At 36.0% G+C, this 24,730-nt stretch overlaps 1 protein-coding gene across 2 annotated transcripts in view; it reads right to left on the bottom strand.

Annotated features, from left to right (window-relative positions):
• The window catches only part of ZNF654 (zinc finger protein 654), a 90,784-nt gene that overhangs the window by 6,688 nt on the left and 59,366 nt on the right, over positions 1–24,730 (bottom strand). For both annotated transcript variants that reach the window (XM_042230391.2, XM_042230402.2), the window contains exons 4-7: positions 16,316–16,451; positions 13,291–13,493; positions 12,570–12,709; positions 5,640–5,781 (exon numbers count right to left, since the gene is read on the bottom strand). In XM_042230391.2, the coding sequence (XP_042086325.1) occupies positions 5,640–5,781; positions 12,570–12,709; positions 13,291–13,493; positions 16,316–16,451 (621 nt within the window). The remainder of the gene's footprint in view (positions 1–5,639; positions 5,782–12,569; positions 12,710–13,290; positions 13,494–16,315; positions 16,452–24,730) is intronic.

The following is a 24,730-nucleotide window of genomic DNA, read 5'->3' as shown; positions in this document are numbered from 1 at the left end:
GTTATAAATAATGCCTCTAGTGATTTGGAATATCTGTTCGTTTGAATAGAAAGAGATAAAATAGTCTGTTTTGAACAATTATGTGTGTGTATCATATCGCCTGCATATGGTAAATTACGGATGACAGGGAGGAACAGGACTTTGCCAGCTTCATGTCCTCTGAGTTCCTTACATGCTGTGTAACCCTTACTTACAGTTGCACAAAGCAGGCCTTAACTCTGCATATCACTTTACATAGCTGGTAAATTCCTACCTATCTCCTACTCATTCTTTGAGAATCCTAAATAGCAGGGACAGTATCTCATGTGGTTAGTATCTTCTGCGGTTAGCACAGGAGTTGGCAGACCTCTGAATAAGTGTTTGCAGAATGAATAAGATCAGATATATTATACCAATTTTCAGTTCAGTTCAGTCGCTCAGTTGTGTCCAACTCTTTGTGACCCCATGAACCGCAGCACGCCAGGCCTCCCTGTCCATCACCAACTCCCGGAATTCACTCAAACTCACGTCCATCGCGTCAGTGATGCCATCCAGCCATCTCATCCTCTGTCGTCCCCTTCTCCTCCTGCCCACAATCCCTCCCAGCATCAGAGTCTTTTCCAATGAGTCAGCTCTTCGCATGAGGTGGCCAAAGTCCTGGAGTTTCAGCTTCAGCATCATTCCCTCCAAAGAAATCCCAGGGCTGATCTCCTTCAGAATGGACTGGTTGGATCTCCTTGCAGTTCAAGGGAGTCTCAAGAGTCTTCTCAAACACCATAGTTCAAAAGCATCAATTCTTCAGCGCTCAATTTCTTCACAGTCTAACTCTCACATCCATACATGACCACTGGAAAAACCATAGCCTTGACTAGATGGACCTTTGTTGGCAAAGTAATGTCTCTGCTTTTTAATAATGTCTCTGCTATCTAGATTGGTCATAACCGTCTTTCCAAGGAGTAAGCGTCTTTTACTTTCATGGCTGCAGTTACCATCTGCAGTGATTTTGGAGCCCAGAAAAATAAAGTCTGACACTGTTTCCACTGTTTCTCCATCTATTTCCCACGAAGTGATGGGACCAGATGCCATGATCTTCGTTTTCTGAATGTTGAGCTTTAAGCCAACTTTTTCACTCTCCTCTTTCACGTTCATCAAGAGGCTCCTTAGTTACTCTTCACTTTCTGCCATAAGGGCGGTGTCATCTGCATATCTGAGGTTATTGATATTTCTCCCGGCAATCTTGATTCTAGCTTGTACTTCCTCCAGCCCAGCATTTCTCATGATGTACTCTGCATATAAGTTAAATAAGCAGGGTGACAATATACAGCCTTGACGTGCTCCTTTTCCTGTTTGGAACCAGTCTGTTGTTCCATGTCCAGTTCTAACTGTTGCTTCCTGACCTGCATGCAGGTTTCTCAATGCAGGTCAGGTGGTCTGGTATTCCCATCTCTCTCAGAATTTTCCAGTTTATTGTGATCCACACAGTCAAAGGCTTTGGCATAGTCAATAAAGCAGAAATAGATGTTTTTGCGGAACTCTTTTGCTTTTTAGATGATCCAGCGGATGTTGGCAATTTGATCTCTGGTTCCTCTGCCTTTTCTAAAACCAGCTTGAACATCTGGAATTTCACGGTTCACATATTGCTGAAGCCTGGTTTGGAGAATTTTGAGCATTACTTTACTAGCGTGTGAGATGAGTGCAATTGTGCGGTAGTCTGAGCATTCTTTGGCATTGCCTTTCTTTGGGATTGGAATGAAAACTGACCTTTTCCCGTCCTGTGGCCACTGCTGAGTTTTCCAAATTTGCTGGCATATTGAGTGCAGCACTTTCACAGCATCATCTTTCAGGATTTGAAATAGCTCAACTGGAATGCCATCACCTCCACTAGCTTTGTTCGTAGTGATGCTTTCTAAGGCCCACTTGACTTCACATTCCATGATGTCTGGCTCTAGGTGAGTGATCACAAAATCGTGATTATCTTGGTCAGGAAGATCTTTTTTGCACAGTTCTTCTGTGTATTCTTGCCACCTCTTCTTCATATCTTCTGCTTCTGTTAGGTCCAGACCATTTCTGTCCTTTATGGAGCCCATCTTTGCATGAAATGTTCCCTTGGTATCTCTAATTTTCTTGAAAAGATGTTTAGTCTTTCCCATTATATTGTTTTCCTCTATTTCTTTGCATTGATCGCTGAGGAAGGCTTTCTTATCTCTCCTTGCTATTCTTTGGAACTCTGCATTCAGATGCTTATACCTTTCCTTTTCTCCTTTGCTTTTCGCTTCTCTTCTTTTCACAGCTATTTGTATGGCCTCCCCAGACAGCCATTTTGCTTTTTTTCATTTCTTTTCCATGGGATGGTCTTGATCCCTGTCTCCTGTACAATGTCACGAACCTCCGTCCATAGTTCATCAGGCACTCTATCTCTCAGATCTAGTCCCTTAAATCTATTTCTCACTTCCACTGTATAATCATAAGGGATTTGATTTAGGTCATACCTGAATGGTCTAGTGGTTTTCCCTACTTTCTTCAATTTCAGTCTGAATTTGGCAATAAGGAGCTCATGATCTTAGCCACAGTCAGCTCCCGGTCTTGTTTTTGCTGATTGTATAGAGCTTCTCCATCTTTGGCTGCAAAGAATATAATCAATCTGATTTTGGTGTTGACCATCTGGTGATGTCCATGTGTAGAGTCTTCTCCTGTGTTGTTGGAAGAGGGTGTTTGCTATGACCAGTGCATTCTCTTGGCAAAACTCTATTAGCCTTTGCCCTGCTTCATTCCGTATTCCAAGGCCAAATTTGCCCATTATTCCAGGTGTTTCTTGACTTCCTACTTTTGCATTTCAGCCCTCTATAATGAAAAGGACATCTTTATTGGGTGTTAGTTATAAAAGGTCTTGTAGGTCTTCATAGAACCATTCAACTTCACCTTCTTCAGCATTACTGGTTGGGGCATAGACTTGGATTACTGTGATATTGAATGGTTTGCCTTGGAAATGAATAGAGATCATTCTGTCGTTTTTGAGATTGCATCCAAGTACTGCATTTTGGACTCTTTTGTTGACCATGATGGCTACTCCATTTCTTCTGAGGGATTCCTGCCCATAGTAGTAGATATAATGGTCATCTGAGTTAAATTCACCCATTCCAGTCCATTTTAGTTCGCTGATTCCTAGAATGTCGACATTCACTCTTGCCATCTCCTGTTTGACCACTTCCAATTTGCCTTGATTCATGGATCTAACATTCCAGGTTCCTATGCAATATTGCTCTTTACAGCATCAGACCTTGCTTCTATCACCATCACATCCACAACTGGGTGTTGTTTTTGCTTTGGTTCCATCCCTTCATTCTTTTTGGAGTTATTTCTCCACTGATCTCCAGTAGCACAATGGGCACCTACTGACCTGGGGAATTCCTCTTTCAGTATCCTATCATTTTGTCTTTTCATACTGTTCATACCAATTTTAGTCTTCTGAAAATCTACCATTTACAACTTACAATCCTTTTCTGAATTTAAATTTCTTATTTCTTATTGCTACTTATAATTTCTTATGGTCAATTACAAAACATGCATAAATTTTCCGGATACAGCAAATTCAAATCCACTACTTCAAGACAATTCATTCTCTTTTTCCAAAGTTCTCTCTGCATCCTCTACCTTTCTTCACAAATTATAATGTACTTAGTTGCTAAGGTTTAAAAAAATTTCAGGATCATCACAAAAGGGAACAAGCTAAGGCTACTTTCTAACCTGAAAGCCTTTAACAATTCCACTACATTTAGGAATTGTTTCAACTTTTAGTGTAATATTCAGTCTCTTCTGGATCTCTAGCAACCCCAACCCCACAGCAACTGAACTCTTTGATTAGTTTCCCCATCCACACTCTCCTGTTAATGTCACTGGACAGTTATGAGAACCAAATAATAAAATGAGAAAAAGAGGCTCTGTAAACTATGAGTCCTCTACAAATATTAGAATCATCCTATTCTATCATTTAACACCCAGGTGAAAGCATCCTCCTTTGTGAAGCCTGTTCAGATATGCTATCTGTAACGTCTCCTTCTGAACTCACACAGCATTACCTGTGCCTCCTTTCACAGCACTGAGGCATATGAATGATCTATTCCATTAGATAAAAATGTTTTTAGTAGAGTGGATAAGAAATTAAGCACATTTAAAATTCTTATTTCATCTTTGAATTTTTCTTATCATGTATTCTTATGTTGACCATGCATGTGAAATTGAGAAAGTTCTAAGATAATTGGCTGAACTTCACCTATATTTTAAACTTTCTATACTCTCTCAGTTTTTGGTGAAAAGTGAAAGTGTTTGTCACTCAGTCATGTCTGATTCTTTGCAACCCCATGGACTGTAGCCCTCCAGGCTCCTTTGTCCACTGGATTTTCTAGTCAAGAATACTGGAGTGGGCTGCCATTCCCTTCTCCAGGGAACTTCCCAATCTAGGTTTTGAACCCAGGTCTTCTGCACTGCAGGCAGATTCTTTACCATCTGAGATGAGAATCATTTGTTTAAAAAATATAGACAGAAATCTTTCTTTTTAGAAAAGTTTTACAGGTGATTCTGATGCACTTCAAATATTAAGTGCAAAATTTGCACTCTACAGCATAGATTTTTTTTTTCCATTTTTTGGTGGCATGAGAGGTTAACTTTGATGATGCATTTAAATGACAAATCACTATTTAATAATGAAGCTATTAGTGTAGTTAGCTAAAAAGGACCTAAAAAAGTCCTCTGATACAGTTCTTTATATCATGGGAATATGATACAAAACTTTGTACCAAGGGAATATGATCACTACATGGTCATACATCTAATGAGTAATGCAGTAATAAATATGATAAATGCATAAATATATAAAAAATTAAAATACATTATTTAATGGATGCCTCCTTATGTATTTAAAAGAAACCTACATAGAGATTCAGTTAAATGGAGCTATCTAAAATGTAAGGTAGCTTTATCTTTCCTATCTTTGTATTCAAAGTTGTTAATATTTGAGGAGAAAAAGTAAAAAGATCTATAGGATCTGCTTTTATGTCTATAGAACTGTACACACTTGCCAGTAGTCCATGAAAAACTTGCTTCAGAACTATTTTTAAAAACAGGTAATGGGTTTTTACTCTTATTTTAAATAAACATTTTAAAGTTTGTCCTTAGGTTTCAAAAATGCCTCAGAATTCATTGTTCCTTATCATTCTAAACATCAAACTTAAAACTATGAACTGTATTTCTCTACGACAGTGAATTAGGTATTACCTATAGTTACACAAAGATCATCTGCAAATTAGTTAAGATTATATAAACAGGATTTAGAATAATGTTAAAAGTGACAGGCTTATTTAATTTTAAGAAAAGAGATAACAGCTTCTTACAGAAGCAAGTTGTTCCCACATAAAACTTTATGTAATACTAAATTGGCTTTTTATCTCTCTTTTTTTTTTCAGTTATTTTCATTTATGTATAAGCTTTGTGTCTTGGGAGTTTGAGGTTAGGGCGAGGGGAGTATATAATATATGGAGAATGTGGCCTTAAAATCTTTCTTTACTTCAATTATATGATCAAATAAATGTTATAAGAGATGCAAGTTTTAGTGAACTGTCATTTAAATTTAACTTAAAATGAAGGGATAAATATATACTATTTACCTCATCTTTAATGATTTTCATGAAAGGAAATATGACTCTCACATTAGTTGCTGTTCTTAAGAGCTGGTAGCACTGATCTACAAAAACTTGTTTTGAAGGATTAGACTTAAGCTGAAGTTTACTCCATATGAAAATCAACTCCCTGTAAATGAGAAAAAAGAGAAATATCAAAAATACAGTTTATTCAAACACACACATTAGCTGTCTTTCCTTTATTCTGTAGTGCCCTGGCTGGGATGTATACAAAGTGGGTGTAAGTGGATATTAACTCCACTTCCAAGCTACTTCCAAAGCTACCTGTTTGGGACTAACAGAAGCTGGGAGGAAAGAAGAGATCAGAAATTACGACTTGCAATGGCACAGAATGTATCCCAATCATATGCCAACAAACCTAAGGCATCTAGTACTTGATCAAAACATATTCTAATTTCAGTGTACCAATATTAATGAGATTACTTTTAAAAAAATAACTTTGACCTTTAAATTAATATCCACTTGCAAATTTAGAAATCAGTGTTGTACTTTCTGCAAAGAAGAAATGATTCATACTTTTAAATCTATTAAGATACCAAAAGTACTACACATTAAAATTATTAAGTATATTATAGCATTGATTCTGAAATTTTATGTTTTATATCATCTGCTCTTCCATTACAGTGCAGTACTATTAAAGGAACAAGCTATGGACCATTTAAAATATTTCACAGGTAGATTCTTTTCTAAAATATGGAGGGCAGAGGAATCTGGTGTGCTGCAGTCACAAAGAGTTGTACACGACTAAGTGACTGAACAACAACAACAGGAGCGAGCAATGGGTTCTGAGACAAAGGAAATTGTAAGGTATAATTGAAATGTTTGGATATTACATTTCAGCAAGTTATAACTCCTTGAAAAGTGTCATAAAAGTTACATAAAGCATCATAGTCTAAAAAGTATTAAAATAATTGTTGAAAATATATATTTTTAAAAGCAATATACTGATTATGTACTTTGAGCCCAGCACATAAAGCTATTAAATCTAAGGACAGTTTGACTACTATCATGAAGGTACACATACTCTATTTAGAGAGACAATATAGAGAACACAAAACAAAAACTGATGGCAAGCATCACAGAAAGTAAAACCAGAATTTCACTTCCATTTCATACTAGCTGTGTAGGTGTTCCGAAGTTTCAGTCTACCGCTAACTTTTTTTTTTTTTTTTTTTGCACACAGAATTCCTTTGAGAAGCTCATGAGGTTTCATACCATGCTCCCAAATCTCTACCTCTGATTTCTCCAGTTTGCATAACTGGTTATTTCAATTTAGATTGGTTTCTATCACTTTAATCCATTTTAGTTCAGTTCAGTTGCTCAGTCATGTCCAACTCTTTGCGACTCCATGGACTGCAGCACTCCAGGCCTCCTGTCCTTCACCATCTCCCGGCATTTGCCTAAGTTCATGTCCATTGAACTGATGATGCCATCTAACCATCTCATCCTCTGTTGCCCAAAGACACTAAATATTCCTCTAACCTGTTTGTTTTTCATAGTCTCTAATTTTCATTATACTTTTGCCCACAATTTTATCATTCTCAATGTTATCACCTTAGACCCTTTAATTTTCCATATGTACTTCTGTAGGGGTTGCTAAACTAATCTGCTACCAGTCTCCTAGATTATTTTATTTAGTACTTGTTCAGTATGCTTTATGGTGTTAAAAGCAACAGAAACATGGGTTTTGGAGTCAGAAGGATCAGGATCTGAATCCTGGGCATTCTTCTAGGTTGGTTTCCTCAGTGTCAGTTAATGTGCCTTATTTATTCTCTTTTTTGTTTGTTGATTGCTCTACTTGGAAAATAATTATTTCTAAGATGAGCTTATCTGTCAAAGTCCTTATCAAGTAACTCTTCATGAAAACTTTCATGAATACCCCAAACTAAAGTGATAATTATTTCAGAACAGATCTTATCTCTCTTACTGATTTCATGCCTTTCATAAACTTCCTTGTTTTGGAAGGCCTGTTTCCTGACATATTAATGCATTGTAAATCTTCTCAATGACACACTGTATAGTGGAGCTAATGGAAAAGAACAGGGATTGAGAATAAATGAGACCTACTCAAGAGGCCTGCGTCTCAATCAGGCATTATATACCAACTAGGATGGTACCACCCAGTCCACAGTGAACCATCATTCTCTAAGAAGAGACCTAATACACAGGGTTGGAACCTCAGTGGCCATGCCTTCTATATGACCCTCCTCACTGTTCCTAAAATATTAATCTAAGGATGGGAAACTGACCTCAGTTCAGTTAGAACCCCTGAAATGGTCTCAACTCTAAACTATGAATCCTGGGGAGTGCTGCCATTCTTCTGGTCTACAAAGAGAAAGACTGAAGCCAACTGGCAGATCAGAGATACTTTTTAAAAACCCCAGCAATCTCAGCATCCTTGTTAGCAGTTATTTTTGAGGACCACCCATATCTCTGCCCTTGATGTGGCTTGTGTAATATCCCAGTATTCATTCAATAAATGCTACCTTTTCCCTGAACCAGTTAAGACACAGAATGATATCACTTGCAAACTGACTAGAATAAATTCCAACTCCATTTTGTTATTATTAATAGCTGTGTGGCTTTTACCTCTTTTATCCAGAATTTTCTTACACATAAAAAGCATTAAGACAGATAAGTGAAAACACCTAGGTAAAATGTCTAGTAGATACTGATGCTTAATAAATTGCTCACTGATAGTCTTTGTGAAGACCAAAGGGAAAGTTTAATGAAGCTTTTGTTTTCTTTCGCAAAAAGGATCCGTACAAAAAACATAGCACTGGGACTTCCCTGATAGTCCAGTGGTGTAACAATCCGCCTTCCAATGCAGGAGATGCAGGTTTGATCCCTGGTTGGGAACGAAGATCCCACATGCCTCGGGGCAACTAAACCCACTCACCGCAACTAGAGAGCCTGCATGCTACAGGTTAGAGGGCCCGCACCCTTAAGAGCCCACGCACCACAGGTAGAAAAGCCTGCATGCCACAATGAAGAGTCTGCACACCTCAATGAAAACCCAAGTGCAGCAAATAAAAAACAAACAGAAAGCCTCACAGCACTGACTTAGTGTACAAACACATTTCCCAGGTAGCTCACTGCTAATATAACCATCAAGTTATCTAATTGCAGAGAGATATAAAATGATTTATAGCCACCCTTACCACATAGATTTTTTTCATACTATACCCATTTTACAGTAAGTAATATTTAATAGTAGAGGCTGCTTAGGTTTGAATCTCGGCTTCATTTACCCCATGAGATTGCTGGAATAAATGAGATTATATATAAGCACAGACTAATGAAAGCACTCAGCCAATATAAGCAGCTGTTATTATTATATTATTATTGATGGTGACAGAACTAGATTAGTAGCTTGTTTCATTGGCTTGAAACAAGAGTAAAACTGGACTGTACATCAAGTTTTGTCCTCAGAAAGGGGAGATGAAGAACAAGCTGAAGACCAAATGAAACAGACAAAACAGACCTTGTAAGCTGGAAGAATCCTGCTCTTCAAGTTACAGTGAAAATCAACTTTTAGAAGAAAGAAGACCCTAGCACTCAGAAATATAAAGGAGAGAGATAAAAGAAATAAGAGGGCAGGCAATCAGAACTCAGCCTACTCAGAAGGAAGCACAAAGAAGCAGGCTAAGGAGTCCTTTTTTGTTAGGCAGCTGGGAGGCACACACCCACCTTCTATTTTTAGAAGGTGCCTGTGGCCAGGAGCAGGAAAGATAGAGACTGTTCTATTTTTGAAGTTCCTCTCTAAAGAGTAGAAATTGGTTAGCCAAGAAAAGAAGAAAATAAAATGTTTTCCTGGTCATTTTTTGGTTTATTTATAGGTGATTCCAGCTTACTTATAAGTATGTCAAAATGAAAGACTAAAGATAGTCTTAAATAGTTTAATAAAGCCAAGGGTGGAGAACATTCCTATTACCATAGAAAAGATATATTAAATAGTAATGACTATACATTGTTTCAAAATAATTACCTATCAAGAAATGATAATACTTTGAAAACTACTTAGAAGTGTAAGTCTTAACCACTATCTCCTGATCCTCTTCTCTATTTGCAACTCCAATTTACATAGTACACTTTTGAATAAAAATTTGTACAATCTAACTTAGAGTATAGTCCCACAGAAGATAAGTCCACTAGCTTCTAGACCTAACTCTATTAACTAGCTTTTGACTCCATCTCTGAATCTAAAGATTTTAATCTATAACATCTATATTAAATAAGTTTATCTTTACACCTCCTTCAAGCTATTCTTGTAAGTATCTAAGAACTTAAAATTTAAAAGCATTCATTAAAAAATATTTATAGCCCATACCATTTCATATTATTTTGTTAGGTAAATGAGACCTAGTTTTCTCTCAAGAATTGGTGACATGTCAAATTGGTAGTAATGTGTCTGTGTGTACTGAGGTAGAGGAGGCAAAAGTTATTAGGATTTTTTTCTAATTATTCTTGATTTTCTCTAATAGTAAAATACTCTCAAATTAAATTAAATGCTCTTAAATTAAAATACTCTCAAACCACATTCTGAACTACATGATTACCTGGATCATGTAATTGGATGCTTCATATGTTCTAACAACATTTTAATGGTTTTTAAATGCTCAGAAAAACTAACAGTCACATAATATCATTCATATTAGCACCCCCTCACCCCCTAAATGAACTACTTAGCTATGAATCTAGCAAAATATGTATGAGATCTACATGAGGAAAACTACAAAACTCTGATGAGTGAAATCAAAGGAGTAAATAAATGAAGAGATAGTCCATGTTCATGGACAAGAAGACTAAATATTACAAGTTATTAGTTCTTCTCAGCTTAATCTACAGATTCAACCCCAATCTAAATCCTGGTAGTTATTTTATGGATATGGACAAACAGATTCTAAAGTTGTTATGGAGAAACAAGAGACCCAGAATAGCGAATACAATACTGAAGAAGAACAAAGTTGAAGGACTGATACTTCCTAATTTCAGGACTTAATATAAACTAACATAATGAAGACAGTGTTGTACTGGTTTAAGAATAGACATACAGATCAATGGGAGAGAACAGAGCCTAGAAATAGATGTACATAAATATGGTCAATTGTTCTTTGACAAAGAAGCAAAGGCAATGCAATGGAGCAAATATCTTGTCAAGAAATGGTGCTCAGGCAACTAGACATTCACATTTAAAAAAAGATGAATCTAGACACAGATCTTGTGTGTTAAGTGGCTTCAGTCATATCTGATTCTCTGAAAACCTATGGACTGTAGCCTGCTAGGCTCCTCTGTCCGTGGGATTCTCCAGGCAGACCTTACACCCTTCACAAAAATTAACTAAAAATGGATCATGGTCTAAACAGAAAACACAGAAGACCTTGTGTATGGTGATGCCTTTTTAGATATAACACCAAAGACATGATCCATGAAAGAAATAACTGACAAGCTGGACTTCATCAAGATTGAAAACTTCTCTGTGAAAGACAGTATCAAGTCACAGACTGGAAAAAAGTATCTGTAAAAGACGCATCCAATGGACAACTGTTATCAACAATATACAAAGAACTCTTAAAACTAGACAATAAGAAATCAAATAACCCAATTAAAAAATAGACTAAAGATCTTAACAGATACCTCACCAAAGAAGGTATACAGATGGCAAATAAGCATGTGAAAGCATGCTCCACATCATATGTCATCAGGGAAATGCAAACTACAACTAAATTAAAACAACAATGAGATACTACTACACACCTATTAGAATGGCTAAAATCTGGGACACTGAAAATAACAAATGCCGGTGAGGATGTAGAGCACCATGAACTCTCATCCATTGTTGGTGGAAATGAAAAATGGTACAGCCACTTTGGAAGCCAGTTGGGCAGTTCCTTACAAAATTAAATATATACTCTTACCACAAGTTCCAGCAATCATGCTCCCTGGTATTTACCTAAAGGAGTTGAAAACTTATGTCCACATAAAAACCTATATACAGATGTTTATAGCAGCTTACTCATGATTGCCGAATCTTGGAGGCAACCAAGATGTACTTTAGTAGACCACAGATAAATAAACTGTGGTACATCCAGAAAATGGAATATTATTCAGGACTAAAAAGAAATGAGCTATCAAGCTATGAAAAGATGTGGAGGAAACTAAAATGCCTATTACTAAGTGAAAGAAGCCAATCTGAAAATGCTGTATACTGTATGCTTTTAGCTATATGATACTCTGGAAAAGGCAAAACCATAGAGATAAGGGGCAGGGGTGGGAGGGAAGAGATGAATAGGTTGAGCAAAGAGGATTTTTAGGGCAGCAAAAATACTCTGTGTGATACTATACTGATATATATCATTATATGTTTGTCAAGATCCATAAAATAATTAACAGCAAAAGTGAACCCTAAACATAAACTGGACTTTGGGTGATTAATATATGTCAATGTAAGTTCGTCTTTGGTTGAAAAATATATATATACCATTGTGGTGAGTGTTTTGATAATGGGGAAGGATATGCATTTGTGGGGACAAAGAGTATGTGGAAAATGTCTGTACTTCCCTCTCGATTTTGTTGTAAACCTAAAACTTCGCTGAAAAATAATCTCTTAAAAAATTTTAAAATAACTAAGTGTAATATAAAACATAATTATTTCATTATAACACATTTCTTAAATATAACACTGTTATTACTGGCACATTTTCTTTTTTATCATTTTGTCATTTCTTTTTGATCATTTTCTTTTTTAACCCTATTGTGCATTGTTTCTTGCACAATAAATGTGTGTGTGGGAGAAAAATGGCTTAACTTAAAAAAAAATAAGGTATAAATTCTACTAACGAATTCTCCTTCTGCATCCCATCTCACCATTTCTTTGTCTGTATTATGAACACTTACCAGATACAGTACATATCCCCATTCTGGAGCTGTGAAATAAGAAAGGATTCACAGAGTTGCAAGGCTAACATAGTCTTGCCTTCTTTTTCAGTGTTACAGATGATATCAATTCCACTCTTACAATCAGTTTTCAGTAAATGCTATAAGATGAAAAGAAAACTCAGTTCATATCATTAAAAATATCTAGAAAGATAGCTGTAATAAATGTTTAAGCATTCAGAAGAATTTAGATTTCGAATTTTCTTCTACAAAGACAATGAATTATACGGAACTATTTTTGTTTTTCCATAGTTTCACTATATAGCACCTACAGTTTATAATGACTACTTTTAACCTCAATGTCCACAGCTTGTAGGTACGTAGGGTCCACATTAGGAAAAGATTAATTCTTTCATCTTAAAAAAACACCAAAGTTAACAAACACTGCAATTTAATTTCTTAGTATTTTAATTAAGATGCAAAATCCTGATGCTTCTCAGTTTTTATTTAACCTGTCACACCAGAAACTCACTCAACATGAATAATGCTTATCAATGAAAATTTTAATTTCATCATTTGTTAATATGAGCTAATTCAATATGAGCTTAAAAATGGTGTCAAAGGGAATACATCTAGATAATGTAATCTTACGGCCTTTGATAGTACTGTAAAAGGAATTTACCAAAAATGGGCTATGTATTTTTTGGTAAGTTTAATAGGCAAACATAATCTCAAACAGTACCTCCCGGAATAGGTGATCTTCTACAGGTGACATAAACAGACAGGTGAAGAGTGCTTGATGGAAGTACAAGTCTTTACTGATTTCTGGGTGATTTATACAACATTTAATAAGAGCCATTGCTTCAGGTATGCGTTCACAAGCAATTAGGTATCTGGCACGTAGTTCAAAGAATAGTGGATTTTCAGAACTTAAATATTTGTTCACTATATTAAAAATAAAACAGACTCTTATTACTCTCAAAAAAAGACTGTCTCAAACATTTTTCTTTGACACTTCAGCACTAACATGTAGTATCTAATTAAATCAACTATTTAATTAAATAGCATTTTCCTTATTAGGAGTTTGTGAAAAGAATATATCAGTTAAATGGTTGGAAAAATAGCAATAAAAGACAACAAAACTGTGCCCAAGAAATATTTGCTGATTTTTTTCAATCTAAAGAAAGAAGCAAAATTTAAAAAAAAGAAAAAAAAAACACATGAAATACTCTTTTTCTGTGTTCTCTAATGTTAAAAAATGTTTCAGATAACACAGGATCTGGAATTTCTTGCTAGTCTAAGATTATATACTTTGTCTTCTTACCATTATTTTCATTACTGTAAAATTAGAAGGCTAAATCCTTATCTGCCATTAAAATCATATTAATTCAGATTAATTATAGTGAAATATAATTTGAATTAGTGAAAAGTTTGGTCATAAACGAAGTACATGTTATTACTTTCTAACAAAAAAGCAAGCTAAATGTAATGTCAAATAGGACTGCTTATTAATATATGTCCAAGGATAATCACTAAACTTAATACTTGGTTTTACACAATTTTAAAATATAAAAACACCTTTACCTACATAAGTTTATTCAGACCTAACAACAACCTCATGACAGATATAATACTTGTTTTACAGATCACAAAACTGAGTCTCAGAGAGGTCAAATGACTTGCCCAAGGACAAATAATTAATTAAATAAGTGGCAGAGCAGGAAATGGAACCCATATTTCATGATTTTAAATCCAAAAATGTTTTAGTTAATTATATATATTTAATCAATAGCTTCTGAAATGCCTATGAATAATGTTTTATTTGGGCTTCAACATTTGCCTTGCAACTCTGTTTATAATATCTTTACCCTAATGATCACAAGAGTCGAATCATCCACATTAATGAGCTTCTAGAGCAGCTTTTCCCAAAATGAAGTATACTAGGGTAAGTATAAAAGGAGTATGTATCAAAGAACTATACATAGTATGTGCTGAGCTGTGCTGTGTTTAGTTGCTCAGTCATGTCCGACTCTTTGCAACCCCATGGATTACAACCCACCAGGCTCCTCTGTCCATGGGGATTTTCCAGGCAAGAATACTGGAGTGGGTTGCCATGCCCTCCTCCAGGGGATCTTCCCAACCCAGGGACTGAACCAGGTCTGCAGCATTGCAGGCGGATTCTTTACCGTCTGAGCCACCAGGGAAGCCTATAAACTGTGTATATAAAGGGTATCAGCCTCACACCAACCAATAATGGTTTTGTTCTAGTTCCTACTTAGAGAAACCTAAAAGTTATCTGAAAAATCCAAACTCTCTCTCCTGTTCTCACTCCATATGAATCTGTCTTTGCTTAGCTCCTGTCCCCTCTGGCCACATTCCCCAGCTTCCTCAGAGATTCCTTCAAGGCTGTCACCCCTGCCTTCCCTATATTTGACGGTTCATACATTCCCTCAATAATCCAGCTCTTCCTCCTCAGATGTAACTACCGCCTCCGTCTTCACTTTTTTTTTTAAATTCCTGAGACCTTCACATCAAGTGCTAGTTCTCCTTTCTGTCCCTTATATTTACACGATGACACCGCTGCCACATGTACCTTAGCCCTTTCCTTCTGGTCTTGTCCTACTTCCCATCTTATTCCACCACTCTCATTATGTCTCCTGGCCTTATCTCTTTTCATCTTCTCTCACATCTTTTCTTGTCCCCTATGCTTGTATCTGGGGGTCAGCTTGCTTGTAAGCCCTAGAATCATAGCCCCTTCCCTACTCAGTTCTACTCACAACCCACTCCCACCCCTTTACCTGGGACAAATAGAAAGATCCTAACATACTCAGGCAGTTGGTGGTATGCAATGTTTTCTCCCCAATCTCTGAATGGTTTCAGAGGTCTTGTCTTTTCCCTTTGGCCATGTTATAACTACACTCCATAGGCTCTCTCCATGCTCTCGAATGTGTCCAGACTTTTGTGCTTATTCTAAGTTTCAGTGACCCAAATGTTCTGGGGCTCAGAAATAATATGGCAAATATATATATATATATTTTGAAGAATTAATTAGAAATAGTTGACAGAGCTTCCTGCCTTCAAAAGGAGATTTTGGCTCATAGGAATCTAGATTAAAAAGAAAGTGATGTCAAAAAGGTATGCAGGTAGTAAGGGAATGAGGCAAAACTCCTACTGATGAAGGAAGTTTGGGAAATACTGCTCTAGAGTATTTGGAACTGAAATTTACTTCCTCATTTAATTAGTCATACATTCACTTATGCATTCATGTGGTCATTCATTCAATAAACAAGTACTGATACTGAGTACCTACTACTCCGTACCAGGTACTGGGCTAGGTGTAGCATATGTTAGTGTTTATCAAAACAAAAGCTAAAGGAACTCCATCCTTCATAGAGTTTCCTGTATAAGGGAGATTCCATGTGCTTAAGCAGAGTGTTGTTTTTTTTTAAGGGTGTTCCTACTTAAATAGATTTTAAAAACATAACTTAAGTGACAAATACAAACTCTTTGTAAATAAGTAGCATCTGGATACTAAATATGTTAACACTCTGAATTTTAATAGGGAATTACCAGAGATAGTTTTACCTAATCTTGTGTCAAATCACTCTTGGGCTGGGTTAATATAGCAAATTAAACACACTTCATGTGAAAATACATTACTCTTATTCAGTACTATAAATAAAAAGCACTAATACTGCTCTAGTTAGAAAATGAAATTGTGTTTGTTTCTCACAAATGTAGGTTTAGATTTGAGTCTCCTGTAGTACCTATCTCCTGAGATGCTGGCTGGGCTTTTAGAACAGCTTGCAACACAGGATCTTCCCATGGGCCACCATCTCTAATGATTCGAGTCACCAGTTCCAGATTCACATTTCCATATCTGCGGAGGTGATTCTGGCATTCCTAGGAGAGAAAAATCATTTTGGCTTTGTGAATTTAAAGGGGTTAAAAACTAAACTTGATCATCATTGTCAATAAAATGACTGATGGTCAGTAAGGCAGCTGTCAAACTATGAAAGAGAAAGGGTTGCTTTAGTAACCTAATTAGGGTGTCAAAAACCCATTAGTACACAAATAGGCTTTAATGCCAAAGGTTACACAGTTTATACAAAATTGGACTTAGAAAATCCCATTATAGCAGGGATAAAGTGTAACCTAAGGAAAAAACATAAGGGATGCATCATTCCTAGGAAAAGAACCGGGCTGCAAAAATATAAAACATGTATGTTCAGTTATGTGAGGGCTCATAAAGTTTCCATTAACAATGGCAGGCCTGACAATAAGAAGGGAATAAAGAGGTCCCTGTCCAATGCAGACTCTGGCTGGCAGGTAGGTATAGGTCCTTGTCCCTGATACCAGATGTAGAATCTTAGATGTGGCAGCGGCTGGAAGAGGGAAATTTTATTCCACTTTGTTGTATAAGTAGATTTATAGTCTTGAGATGAGAAAGGACAGGCTGAAGGAATGAATCTAGCCTATAATATGAAGACTTTGCATTAGATTTAAGATAAAGATACTATTGATAAGTTGGGCATTAAGTGATAATTTATCTATGCATTTGTGGGGGTTACAAAAGATATTTGAAATGTTTTTATAGACTGGTGATTAACATAATGAGTTATATATAACATAAGTTTGTAAACAATGTTAAGAGAACTTGGTTTATTGAATTTACTTATTAGACTTAGATTTACAAGATTTAATCATTTGATTATGCATCTTAGATTCATTATGTACTTTGTCAGGTGTTTTAAAAAATATTTCATGGAATTTGATAATTTAAAAAGATTAACTGAAGATCTAGTGAAGGTATAGATAGATTTATTTTGTAATGCATAAATTGAACTTAAGGCCTTAAGAAAAAACTAGATAGTGGCATTGGCAATGCTAAAAACTGGAATAAAATGCACATCACTTAAAACACAAACAATTGTTAAAATTTTTTTCTGTGCTCAAAAAATCCCTCAGACATGAAAAACTTAGTTATAAAGCGAAGCTTAGGATAAAACCATATATATTTACAAATTTTACTTAGATGAATCATTAGGCTACATATTCAAAGTGGCAATTAACATTTTGCTTTTATTAAATTGTCATGTTCTTTCATTATTTCAGTAGCCCAAAGTGGTATCTATTTGCCACTTTTCATTTATTGTTAAAGTACATGAAAGAGGCTTTGTCTTTTAAGAGAACAAGGCAGTAGAAGAAATCACGTTTCAAGACAAAGAACCATTCAAAGAAGTACCACCAAGTCAAACAGGAAAACACCTTCTAAAAGTTACTTATGGAATTCCCAAATTAAAATAAGCAGGCAAGCACACAAAAACCCTATAAACAGTGGGCAAATTACTTAACCTTTCTGCTTTTTCAGTTAACTCTTCTACAAAATGGATACTACAAACACCTACTTCATAGGATTGTTATGAAGATTAAACAACACATAGTACTGATACTTAATAAATGCAAGATACTTTTTTTCTAGTATTTTTAAAGATTCTGAATAAATATTTAATTTTAGGACACCCAACCGCTTAGCATAAAATTAATTTCTATATTTCCATGTGTTAGCATGTTATAGCACTCATAAAAATAAGGTATAAAGTTATTGATCAGCCATGATTTTTTTAACACATGGAACACAGTAATGATCTGGGCAATGACTTCATGGATAAAAATTATAATCAGTTTCAAACCTCAAGGTAAATAAATTCCTAAATTACTCTAGACATACATATCATTGCCAATACAAATTAAGCTACTGTAAGCTGGCTTTTCGGAGAAGGCAATGGCAACCCACTCCAGTACTCTTGCCTGGAAAATCCCATGGATGGAGGAGCCTGGTGGGCTGCAGTCCATGGGGTTGCTAAGAGTCGGGCACGACTGAAGCGACTTAGCAGCAGCAGCAGCAGCAAGCTGGCTTTTGGTCCAAAGCACAAGAAATAGGTGAGCTGGATGCCAGCCCATGAATCACTGGTGAGGCTTTCACTCTGCTGTGGAACTCTTGGTGAGGCACCAATAATATAGCACTTAGCACTGTGGGACCTAAAACAGGACTTGGGCCTAAAGTCAAAAGATGATGAAACAGATCTACTGCTAATATCTTAAACTTGGCAGAAAATAAGAAACGCTTGGAGGTCTTGTTAAAAGATGATTCCCAGACCCCAATTCAAACCTAGTGTTTTAATTATTAAACCTACTGTTTAATTATTATAATTCAAAGTTTCTAAAGAAAAACCCTAATAACCTGTAGGTTTAACAATAGCTACCCCTCAGTCAGCTCTGGCATATGTTTTGATTGTACCTCTAACATTTAAAGTGTACTGTCATAAATGTTTATACTATAAAGTATATACTTGCACTCCTACCACTCCTTCTATTAAAATTAGTAAATTAGCTTAAGTTCATTTTCTACGATAAAATTATATTTAAGTGAAAGTTTTGGTTTTTGGTGCACTCCTTGAGTCAAATATAGCATATTTTGGAGACCACTTCTATGGGGAAGTAAGTCTGGATAGGAAATAGAGATAAAATAAAGATTTCACTTTGGTCTATTTTAGACACAGAATGAAAGAAAAGTTTTTAAGTATCTTTTGGCTCATTTTTCCTTAAATAGTATGGTGGCTTTTTTGAATGGTTTTCAATTTAAAAGCTCTCAAGTGAAAATGGAAATACTTAAATCACTCTAGATCTACAACTTATCTTTTCTAGAGTATATTTATATTGTATTTTTTAGGAGGTTTATTTAATTAAAAAACCTATGTATTAACTTAGACCTATATATTAACTTAATCCTTTATTTACTCACTGCACTGTGCTAAATATAATTCCCTTGGAAACTTACATTCAGCCTTGTGTCTTTGCCAAAGTAGAGAGAAAACATAACTTCCTCACTCTTCATTTATAATCTGTTTAGTTCCAGAAGACTTTTCTTTCACAAACTTGATGCCACTTTACATGTCTGTGTAGCTGCAGGTCAGTGTTCTGGCCATTACACAAACTCAATCTGAATCCTTTTGTTTATCATAGTATAGACGTTCTTAATGCTTAAACTTCATATTTAAGGACCTCTGAATTTACCAACCTAACTCATTCAACTGTTAATGAACACCAGGACTCTTCTCCAGCCTGGTTTTTAATGTCTCCTAAGCTTATCTGATACTTCCTTGCCTATGCCTTTTCTCCTACCACTCTCCGCTACAACTTTCTCCTGTCTTCCCACTGAGAAGCCTCCACTAGCTACCTCAATCCATAATAATTCTCCAGCAGTACTGAAAATCTGTACAACTCTACTCTTCTGGTACTCATTATATAGGAGCAAGGCCCTGCATTACTGAGTAGGTGTTGCCATCATCTTACTTCCTAGGTAGTTAAAAGTTTCTTCAGTCAGAAAAGGAATGTATACCAGAGAAGATATATACTTAAATAATAGATAACTTTTAAAATCAAATTAGGATTTTACAGAAATCTGTGAAAGTAGAAGCACTATGAAATATGTCTTATTTTGAATGAAATCAGATTCCAGAATAAAGTATAAAATACCATGTCAAATTCATAAGCAAGATATTGCAGCAGATCAAAGCAAAAATGTAAAAGGTATTCAATGTGATTGATTTATAAAAACAAAGACTTTAAAACACAGCAAACTCTTTATAATTTATAACACTTGGAAATGAGAATGATCATATCTTTTATTATTACATTTTCATTAGCTATGGTAAAGTACTTCAAAAAGGGTAAAATTCAAAGATGTTATGCACTTTTCTTTTACAAAAAGACAGTTCTCACAAATTTGCTGTTCTTTTCTGTGATAGGTTTCTGAGAAATATTTATCTGATGTTTTTGAGAAAATTAGCATTCTGAGTTTTCTAATATAGAAAGATAGTATACAGTGAGAAAGTTACTCTGAAAAAGAAAGTTCTTAGGACATGATCATTTAAAATAGATGTTTGGATGTATTTACATCATTACATGACTGTTGTTGCCCCAATTCATTACCAACTATAATGCTTGTATTTATGCCATTAAAAAAACTTAATTAGAATTTTCTGTTTAAAACATCCTTCATTTGGAGCATTTTAATGAGTTTTCAGTTTATTTGTTTAAAAATGGTTACTGTTCAAGAAAACAGTGATTTCAGAAACAACAAATTTAGTCAAATTGCAAAAAACTGAAAATTGCAAATTTTATTAAAAATTTTTCAATAATATGAACTTAAAATTTTTTAAAAATAAAGCACATTCAGTCATACTGGTGTCATTAAATTTTACACTGTTAAAATGTTATTTTACTACATATTTTTTATGTTTTATAATAGTTGTTTAGTTGGTAAGTCATGTCCAACTCTTTTGCGACCTCATGAACAGTAGCCCATGAGGCTTCTCTGTCCATGGGATTTCCTAGGCAAGAACTTTGGGGTGGGTTGCAATTTCCTCTTCCAAGGGGTCATCCCAACCCAGGGATCAAACCCATGTTTCCTGTATTGGCAGGCAGATTTTTTACCACCGAGCCACCAGGGAGCCCATATAGTATTAGTGGAAGTGAAAGTGTCCATCACTCAATCATGTCCCACTCTTTGCAACCCCATGGATTGTAGCCCACCAGGCTCCTCTCTCCACGGGACTCCCCAGACAAGAATACTGAAATGGGTTGCCATTCCCTTCTCCAAGGGATCTTCGGGACCAGGGATCAAACCTGGGTCTTCCACATTGCAGGTAGATTCTTTACCATCTGTGCCACAGGGAATATTTCCAAATGCTATAGTATTAGTACATGTACATAAAATAACAACTATACACATATTGGGGATATATGTTCAAACTGAGAAAAAAAAGGCTGAATGGGTATGCTATCAGAAGTCTAAGGATTCCTAGTTTTAGGTATTATTTATTTATTTTTGTGTTTGGTATCAGTTATAAAACTCATCTTCTTCTATTGATCCTAATGGCTTGGGAGTTTTCTTCAACATCCCCTGGTCTGCTTCTTCCTTGCCATTACTACAGTTTGTGCTCTAGTCGATGCCTTCATCTGCTATCACTCAGACAGCCGCAGTAAAGTTTCTTATTTCTCCCTCTCCCCATTAGGGTGGTCTTGAAAAGGCTTTAAAATGTTAAGACCATGAAGCATTTAAGATAGGAGTATAAATAAAAACATTTCTTTAAACCTATTCTTTTGACCCATACATTATTGCAAACACTTGGTTGCATTATTTAGTAGATTAGGGAACACTGGAAAGAGGGCTGAGTTGAGAACAGGATTCTGTAAACCTCAACTCTTTTGAGCTTAAGTTTCTGATCTATAAAATAAGGAATTATTGGATTAAATTTCTAAGGTGATTGTCATCTTAAAATTATAAAAAATTCATTATTGCATATAAATTATCCATATTTCATTTTAAAAAAATAACTAGAAATCATGTACTTATAAGTGAACTATTAGGGCTTTTGAAAAAATAAAAATATTTATGAGTTATTATTTCCTATTTAATAAACCTGATTACATTTAAAAATTTTAGGTAACAATGTAAATGTTACTTAGTTTTTTTCTGAAGGGGAAATCAATCATAAATAAAGTAAAACCACCAACTCAGAGTATAATCAGATTTCAGAATTAATTGGTAGTTGCCATGATAATGGTCTTCCCTGGTGGCTCAGATGGTAAAGAATCCACCTGCAGTGTGGGAGACCTGGGTTTGATCCCTGGGTTGGGAAGATCCTCTGGAGGAGGGTATGGCAACCACTCCAGTATTCTCGCCTGGTGAATCATCATGAACATAGGAACCTGGCAGGCTACAGTCCATGGGGTCACAAAGAGTAGGACGTGACTGAGCAACTAAGCACACACAGCACAGCCCTTTCAATTTAAAGACAGGAAGTTTTATTTCTGCATATCTTATTAAGAAACATTTCACTAATTTAGTTTAAAATTATTTTTACATAGAAAGTCTGAAGATTACAAAGAAATATATTTCTATGTGTGTTATCTGAGCATGAAAGTACAACCTACCCTACTATCAATAATTTAAAATAAGTAATGAAATGATATGGCCATCAGAGAAATGCTATTGTTACAGTTCTAACCTGTAAGATAGACCCTGAAGCAGAATTAAGGTAGCTACAAGATTACTTGAGCACAGGTTCCTAGGCAAACTAAATATAAAATATGACTCTGTGAGTAGGTCAGTCAAGAGAACAGGTCACAATATGGGTTATGCCACAAACTGACAAGTTACTAAAGCTCCAATAAATATTGTTGAATGAATGAATAAAATTTCTCAGGTCTTTGGTTTAATGATTTATTTAGAAATATTTTATCTGGGAACATATATATTACTTCAGGTATTAATATGTTCAGATAATATGGGAACACAATTTTGAAACTGCTTCTCACAGAAGGTCTTGCTCTTAAGCTGGTATTTGTTGTTCAGTCACTCAGTCGTGTCTGACTCTTTGCAATCCCATGGACTGCAGCATGCCAGGCTTCCCTATCCTTCACCACATCCGAGAGTTTGCTCAAACTTATGTCCATTGCGTGGAGTCAGTGATGCCATCCAAACATCTCGTCCTCCGTCATACCCTTCTCCTCCTGCATTCAATCTTTCCCTGCATCAGAGTCTTTCCCAATGAGTTGGCTCTTTGCATCAGGTGGCCAAAATATTGGAGCTTCAGCATCAAGCCTTCCAATGAATACTCAGGGTTGATTTCCTTTAGGATTGACTGGTTTGATCTCCTTGCAGTCCAAAGGACTCTCAGCGGTCTTCTCCAACACAGAAGGTTCAAGAAAGTATCAATTCTTCAGCGCTTAGCCTTCTTTATGGTCCAATCTCACATCCATACATGACTGCTGGAAAAACCATAGCTTTGACTAGACAGACCTTTGTCGGCAATGTCTCTGCTTTTTAATGATTGCTGTCTAGGTTTGTCATAGCTTTTCTTTCAAGAAGCAAGTGTCTTTTAATTTTATGGCTGCAGTCACTGTCCACAGTGATTTTGGAGCCCAAGAAAATAAAGTCTCTCACTGTTTCCACTGTTTCCCCATCTATTTACCATGAAGTGATAGGACTGGATGCCATAATCTTAATTATCTGAGTGCTGAGTTTTAAGCCAGCTTTTACACTCTCCTCTTTCTCTTTCATCAAGAGGCTCTTTAGATCCTCTTCACTTTCTGCCATAAAGGTGGTGTCATCTTCACATATGAGGTTATTAATATTTCTCCCTACAATCTTGATTTCAGCTTGTGCTTCACCAGCCCAGCATTTCTCATGATGTACTCTGCATATAAGTTAAATAAGCAGGGTGACAATATACAGCCTTGACCTGCTCCTTTCCCAATTTGGAACCAGCCTGTTGTTCCATGTCCGGTTCTAACTCTAGCTTCTTGACCTGCATACAGATTTCTTAGGAGGCAGGTAAGGTGGTGTGGTATTTCCATCTCTAAGAATTTTCCAGTTTGTTGTGATACACATAGTCAAAGGCTTTAGCGTAGTCAATGAAGCATAAATAGATGTTTTTCAGGAATTCTCTTGCTGTTTCTATGATCCAACAGATGTTAGCAATTTGATCTCTGGTTCCTCTGCCTTTTCTAAATCCAGCTTATACATATGGAATTTCTCAGTTCACATACTGTTGAAGCCTAGCTTGGAGTTATATTTAAAAACCTTTTAACCAGAGCTACAAAGGTAGTTTTGAATACTAAGATGAGAAATTTGCCAAATCATTTGGGAAATTTATTCCAATTAGTCTAGGGACGGGACATGATCTAGGTTTTGAGAAGGTTTTAGTGGAATGTCAATGGTTCTCAACATATTCCTATTAGCTAAAATAATAAAATCTGGGAGACACACTGGTCTTATGAAGATGATGAATATATATTCTCACTTCTTTTTGTGTGTGTGTCAGTTGCTCAGTCGTGTCCAACTCCTTGTGACCCCATGCACTGTAGCCTGCCAGGCTCCTCTGTTCATGTAATTCTCCAGGCAAGAATACTCGAGTGGGTTGCCATTCCCTTCTCCAGGGGATCTTCCCAAGTCAGGGATCAAACCCTGGTCTCCTGCATTGCAGGCAGATGCTTTACCATCTGAGCCACCAGGGAAGCCACTCTAACTTCTCAGGGGAGATCAACACTTGCCCCAGTAAAACAGGGTGGACGTAACAAGCTATTTACACTCCTCTCTTGTGGCTGGTTCT

Source organism: Ovis aries, chromosome 1 (genome assembly GCF_016772045.2).
Source record: "Ovis aries strain OAR_USU_Benz2616 breed Rambouillet chromosome 1, ARS-UI_Ramb_v3.0, whole genome shotgun sequence".
Classification (NCBI taxonomy): domain Eukaryota; kingdom Metazoa; phylum Chordata; class Mammalia; order Artiodactyla; family Bovidae; genus Ovis; species Ovis aries.
The sequence above is the reverse complement of the archived record's forward strand: the minus strand, read 5'-3'. Positions and strand labels throughout refer to the sequence as shown.